This window comes from Callorhinus ursinus, unplaced genomic scaffold (genome assembly GCF_003265705.2).
Source record: "Callorhinus ursinus isolate GAN/ISIS: 27379988/994484 unplaced genomic scaffold, GSC_fseal_2.0 scaffold22, whole genome shotgun sequence".
Classification (NCBI taxonomy): domain Eukaryota; kingdom Metazoa; phylum Chordata; class Mammalia; order Carnivora; family Otariidae; genus Callorhinus; species Callorhinus ursinus.
In genome coordinates, this window is record NW_027397084.1 from 26,723,672 (window position 1) to 26,730,448 (window position 6,777).

Consider the following 6,777-nt stretch of genomic DNA (forward strand, 5'->3'; position numbering starts at 1 on the left):
TCCCCTTGGCTGACCTTGAGCGACTTTAGGTTCAACACTGGATGCAGAGGCCATGGCTGCTCCTCGGCTGCACTGGACGCAGAGGCCATGGCTGCTCCTTGGCTGCCATGATTGGGTAGGATCAGTCTCATACTCTTTCTGCTTTCTCAATGAGCCACACCCTAAAGACAGGTCAGGAGGCACACAGGAACGTTGGGGAGTTCTTATGCCAAAGGCCAGTTTTCATGGGAGGAACACACATAATTTTTTTAGTATTAAAATTCGTGAATTTTATGTAAAAGTTTCTAAGATGTTGCCTAAAAGACCTCTTAGTAAAACAGTACCCTTTTGTAGGTTTCTTCTTAAATGAAAATGATATTTATGTTCATTATAGAAAACTTGGCAGAGGTAATCACCAGGATACATACAACATTTTGGTGAGCATCCTTCAACGCATATATCTACAATGTGTATGTAAACATAAATACACTTTATTTTTATAAACATGGAATCATATTTAAATTCTGTTTTATGAAACAGATTCTCTACCCCCCAACAGCATATCATGAATACTTACCTCTAGATAGTCTCCAATTCAAGAACATAATTTTTAATTACTTCAAGTATTCTGTTGCATGGATATACCATAATTTATTTAACCCAATGTCTTATTGTTAATCTCAGGCTATTTTAAATTTTTCTTAATTAAAAAAAGACTCTGAGGGGCGCCTGGCTGGATCATTTGGTAGAGCATCTGACTCTTAATCTTAGGGTTGTGAGTTTGAGCCCCATGTTGGGTGTAGAGATCACTTAAGTAAATAATAAAACTTTAAAAAAAGCCTTTGAGATGAACCTTTTTGCTAATTCTTTGAACAAATTTTTATTGAGTACTGTGTACCAGGCATGTAGTAGCTTCATCTCTATGCAAATCTACATGGCTAAATTTCTGTATGGTTAAGCTTTTCAACAAGTGTGTATTGTGAGAAGGAAGAAATAAACAGAGAGGTACATCAATTTAAGATCTGCACAGATTTAATTTTATAAAATAACTAGTGGATTTTCTATAGGTCTTCTTGTAATGCATTTGCTTGCCTCTAGAATAAACCTGAATTTATTGATCCATCTCTGTGAAGCTTGAAAATAATTTTCTCCATGTTCCCAACTTCTCTTTTAAGTCAAAGTGCCCCAAATTGCCTGTACTTGTAGACCTTCTGTGACCCCCTGTATACTGAAGTAAAGTAGAATCTCATTCTCCATCTCAGGAACAGAGTTTGCATTCCAACGTGATTCTCATGCATGTTAGAGTTTGAGAAGCACTGGTTTAGATCTCTGGGCTTGGCTCACACTTGACCTTGGTCCTCCACTCTGAACAACAGAGGGGAGGAGACTAGATCAGCAGTGATAGCTCTGTCAAGGATAGGATCTCTACCCAAGCATCCACTCAGACACTTTTCACTATCCTCAAGTCCTGCCTGCACAGGAAGCCAGCCACTAAAGATAGGCTGCCTGTAGGAGACATAGGGACATGAGGGACCTCTGCAAGCCGTTCCACAGGGTGAAAAAGGGTGGAACAGGAAAGGGAGGAAAGCAAGTTCCTGGATTCCAAAAACCACAGTTTGTCTAGGTGCTACTTTCTCCCTTATTTAGCACATAACTTTGTCACGTGACATCCCTTTGCTGACCTCTTTTCCTTGTGCATTTTGCCCTGCTTGAAAAAGTCACCATCTAAAACTTTTCTCCACGAATTAGAAACTTTAAGTTGTCAGGGACTGAATGTGCCTGTTTTTCAACAGTTTCTGGCAGTTCTCTGCTTTTATGGTGTAGTCATGGTGAAACCTGAGTCATCTGAAGATGGTGCCAGTGCCAAAAAACTGGAGAAGGAGCTGTTGACAAGCCAGGGTGGTGAGGAGCTGGGTAAGCTCGGTAACTCCTGCACCACGGCTACCGTCCTACTGGGGCAGGAGAGCTACCCCAATCCTAATTGTGTTTCTACAAATTGCTCCCAACTTTACAGTTCTAATGAATGCTGTCCGTAGCAAATGTGTGTAGAGACAGTCAAAAATATAAAGCATCTCCCTGGATAATTGCTTCTCCCAGTTCCAAGTAGCAACACCTAACTTTTGCGTGTGCCAGCATTCCTTTCTTGCTTTGTTTTTTTTTTTTTTTTTTTTCCAACGGAGAAACCACAGCATTTTCCTGGAGAGGCAAACAAAATACCTTCATTTATGTTTTAGGTAAAAATAGTTTTTCTCCTCTCCATTCACATACATTAAACAACTCCCCAGAAAATACCTTGGTTTGGCGTCTGTGTGCGTGCGTGTGTGTGTGTGTGTGTGTTTGCCATTTCTCTAAAATTATGACTCAGAGTCTGGGGGACAATGATTTTTTTCCACTTCGCTTAGCTGCTCTGAATTTCTCCTCACAAGGATGGGCCTGTTTATTCACTCTCGGCATCGCTGGTAGAGCGCTAGTGTAAACAGCCCCGGGGAACCCGGTGGGGCTGGGGAAGTGGGCGCCCTGTGTTCTCCGCGGGGAGCAGGGATGCCGGGGCCAGGTTGGGCTTGACCGCATTTAGAGACAGCTTTCTGACCACCCCCCCCCCGAGGATTTTCGATGCTGGCAGGAGCAGCGAGAAGCGCCATTGTGATGCCGTGGGAGGGGTGGAGCCACCAAGTCCTGTCTCAATTTAGACTTCTCACTCCGCTTTTAGGCGCGCCCATTTCAGATTGCTAAACTCCAGAGTCAAGGGAAAAAAAGCGGGGAGGAGGTGGAAAGCCACACCCCGCGGCGCCCGCGAATTTCCCCAGGAGCCGACGGTGGCACAGGCAGACGCGGCCGAGATGCGGGGCTGGGGGCTACTGACCGCCGCCCACCTAGTGTGCGTGTGGACCGCCGTGCTGGCCGCGGCCCTCCGGTAGGAGCGCGGGCACGAGGCGGGCGCGGGCGCGGGCGCGGGCGCGGGCGGCCGGGCGGGCGGAGTGGACGGCGGCTGTACGGCCGCGGGTGGGAACCTGCCCCGCGGCCGCGCTCCCCAGCCGAGCACCGGCCTGGAGGGTAGACCGTCTGTCTCTGCAGCTGGGTTCTCCGTGGGACAGTCACCTTCTCCACCCCTGGAAGTTGTTGAAGCGTCTTTCTGACCATAACGACTTTCTAGAGACACGTTTTAGTTTTAGTACACGTTGCCTCTGCCTTTTCCTCAACATTTTTCCCCCTCCCAAACAGTGTGCCTTCTTTTCTCAAAGGCGTGTGATGTATTTTTTTCTAAACTAGGTCTCTCAGGTTCGGCATTGGCAAGGTGTGACTGAGGTGAATTGGTTCGGGTGCAGACACTGTAGGAAGATAACTAATGAGACACCCACGTGAATGGAAAGTGCCCCTCTCCTACGGGTTTTTGCAGTTGAGGCTTTACCCTTGGCTTGGGCAGAGAAAGTGCTGTTTTTGCGGACTTTTATGCACTGCTACACCTGGACATTTTACCACTGGTTGTTTAATTTCCGATGGTATATTTCAATCAGTGGTATTTGTTAGATGATGTTTTCTGGGGCAGATGCCCATGGAAAAAAGTTTGAATAAAACCCGCAGAGAGAGAGAGAGAGAGAGTGAGAGTGTGTGTGTGTGTGTGTGTGTGTGTGTGTGTGTGTTTAAGCCAAGAAAAAAATCACGCTGGGATGAGGTTGTAAAGGAGTTTAGAGGCTTGTACGTTGCCAATAACTTCTGCATGCCCCAATGTAAGCTCTTTACACTGAGGCTCATCCTGTGCTGTTTGTGGTTTATAAAATGGAAATAATAACACACGCTCTCCTCTAGGGGTGCAGGAATTACTGTATTAAGATTGATTTATGAGAATTTCTCAGTAGAATTTCAGTGCAGCTGCTAAATGGAACAGTGGGGCAGTATTGGAGTAATTGGAACAATTGCAATTGGCATAGTATGGAGAGTCTATCTCACTCTCTGAAATTTTAGGATCGGAAAAGAATGGAGATGTAAAGATAAGAAACTGTGTTTTTCCTCTTCTTGGGAACTCTTCAGGCCTAGGTTTCTGGTGACAGCCCCAGGGATCGTCAGGCCTGGAGGAAATGTGACTATTGGGGTGGAGCTTCTGGAACACAGCCCCTCCCAGGTCACTGTGAAGGCCGAGTTGGTCAAGATGGCAGCCAACCTCACTGTCTCTGTCCTGGAAGCAGAAGGAGTCTTTGAAAAAGGTAAGATAAGCAGCATGAAGTCTTACCCTTCTGTAGTAATAACTGCAGTATGTTAATAAAGCCACATGTTAGGTAGGGTAACAGAGAAACCCCAGAGTTGCAGTGTTTTAGGTAGTACACTTAATTTTTGCTCATGTAGAGTCCAAAATGGTGTTCCCAGATGCTACCCCAAGCTGAGATTCACAGACCCAGTTTCCTTCCACTTTGTGGCTCCCTCATCATCAACATGTATCTTCCAAGTCTGCAGGGGAAGAGCATGGATTTTCTCATGTGGGAGGTTTTTATGGGATGGGCCTAGAAGGGGCTCATATCACTTCTGTTCCTCTTCTAATGGCCACATTTAGCTGCAAAGGAGGCTGGGAAATGTAGGCCAGTGACTGCCCAGAGAGGGAAATGGGCAAGGTCAGTAGTCTGATATATATTTATATATAGTTTATGTAAACCATATGTAACCATGTTTATATTTATTGAGTACTAAGGATTTTATTAAGTAGGCCTGTGGAAAAGAAAAGAGCGACACAGTGTTAAAGTTCAGTTTTATGGAATATTTCTTAATTTTTAAGGTACAGGAAAAAATGATGTAAATGTGGGAGTCATTTGTAAAAGAACCCACGTCTCTTAAATTTGGATTCAAATCTGGTTTAGGATTAAATTGGGTCGATGAATGTCTTCTTTTTTAATACGAAGGGAAAAATAATTTTGAGGGTAAATACTTAAGCTTTTTTCCCATTAAAATGAACATTTATTGTATTTTTTTTTTCTAATTGAAAGAGTAGTATATATTTGGTGCTTACATCCTGGAAGTAAAGGAAATAAACCAAGATCACGCATAATCCTACCACCTAATTATAAACACCATTAACTAGAAGCATGTTTAGATGTTTCATCAGAGGGCAGAGATTGAGGCATAAATGCCTATAATGTTAAGAGTTATCTTAAAAAATTCATTTAAGGGCACATAATGAAGGGTGGATGGGATTCCACAATAGTTTGTTTTATAAATGTTGATCCTCTACCAACATAGAGAAATTAACACCATCATTAAAGAAGGTAAAATCAAAGTTTATCTATATCTGTGGGTTTTTGTTTTTTTTTCTTCCTCTGGAGATTGACTGACTAGGGGGGTAAGTTTGGGATAGAAGTCAGGAAGAGGTGGTGTGTATGGGAGCCAAACCACTTTGTCTTTCATAGGAGTTACGTCAGGAAAGTGGGAGGCCTTGTTTCCCTGGAGAGGAAATGTAGACTAGTGCTTAAGATCTGAGATTGTCTTAGCACCAGTTGTATGATCTTGGGCAGTTACCTAACTGTTCTGAGCCTCAATTTCCTCACCTGTAAAATGGGGATAATGAAACTTACTTTCCAGAGCAGGTGTAAAGTGAAAGTTAGTATCCAGCAGCTATGAGGAATTTAACACCAGCTGCTAATATTATCAGTAGTAATACTGAAGAAGAAGGTGGAGGATGCATTATTTCCTTTTATATGAGGGTAGACTTCTGCTTTCATTACTGAACTATTATTTCTGAAAATGAATGAACCCTGGTTTTATGATAATGGCTAAAGAAAATATTGAAATACTGTCAGAGCAGACAATACTTAGTGTAGTTCCACATTCATTATTTATCCACTAAGAATTATCATTTTGGCTCTACTAGAGTGGCAGTTTTACCGCAATGCAGAGGTCCAGAATAACATGGATGATTTTGATAAATATTTGGGCTTTGCTCAGATGTTTGTATACTCTTATTTTAGAATTTCTACTGCATTATCTTTTCTGCAATCTCCTTAGATCAGTCTCTTTTCTTTTTTCTGCAAATAGTACCAACACTGCAGATGGGGGAAGTGGGGACTGTGTCTCATTTTAAAACTTTTTTCTTAGATTTTTCTTTTGGGAAGAGACATATGTCTCTGGGAAGGCTAAAGTGCTCAAGACTGGGTCAGACAACGCTATCCTGAGAGCAGAATGAATCTTTGAAAAAGATAGAGAGAGAATGCATTTCTTTTAGTGGCTGTTTTCTGACTCTGTTGACCTACAGTTTCATTGAAAATGCCATTTCTGGGAGCACTCTCTCTCTTTGAAAGGAGAAGGTTACTCTGTTATCAGAGGCCGTGAGTCATTGTTCTCAAAGCAGATGCTTCCTGTAATGTTAGGACTTAAGGACCAAGACATTTTTTTTTTTTTTAACCTGACTTCTCCAGTTGCAGCAATATGTAGACAAATGAGCATTTTAAATCAATGGATCTTCTAAATCCAGAGATCCTCCTAGGATTCATTTTTTTCTCCCTTGCCACATAAACACAAACAAATAAATACATTTTAGGTCCAATTATTTTGTTACTTTTTTATGAAGGCCTTCAAGAAATGGTTGGTTCTAATAAAGATTTATCTTCCAGTAGGGCTGGGTAAAGAGGGGTATTTCTGAGTGGCTCTTTCTAACAGTCCAGGTCTTCTTAGAAAGTCCCGGGGTAGAGCAATGTTTCACCACCCTCATCACCACCATCACCAGCACCCTCATCACCACCATCACCACCACCCTCATCACCACCATCACCAGCACCCTCATCACCACCATCACCACCAACCCCACCACCATCACCA

At 42.9% G+C, this 6,777-nt stretch overlaps 1 protein-coding gene across 4 annotated transcripts in view; it reads left to right on the top strand.

The window, feature by feature from the left end:
* The first annotated feature begins 2,696 nt into the window (after positions 1 to 2,696).
* CD109 (CD109 molecule) overlaps positions 2,697 to 6,777 on the top strand; it is a 171,005-nt gene continuing 166,924 nt past the window's right edge. For all 4 annotated transcript variants that reach the window (XR_012381956.1, XM_073905229.1, XM_073905227.1 and 1 more), the window contains exons 1-2: positions 2,697 to 2,893; positions 4,009 to 4,181. Coding sequence is in view for 3 of the 4 variants with exons in the window: in XM_073905229.1 (XP_073761330.1) it covers positions 2,820 to 2,893; positions 4,009 to 4,181 (247 nt within the window). In the remaining variant the exon portion in view is untranslated. The remainder of the gene's footprint in view (positions 2,894 to 4,008; positions 4,182 to 6,777) is intronic.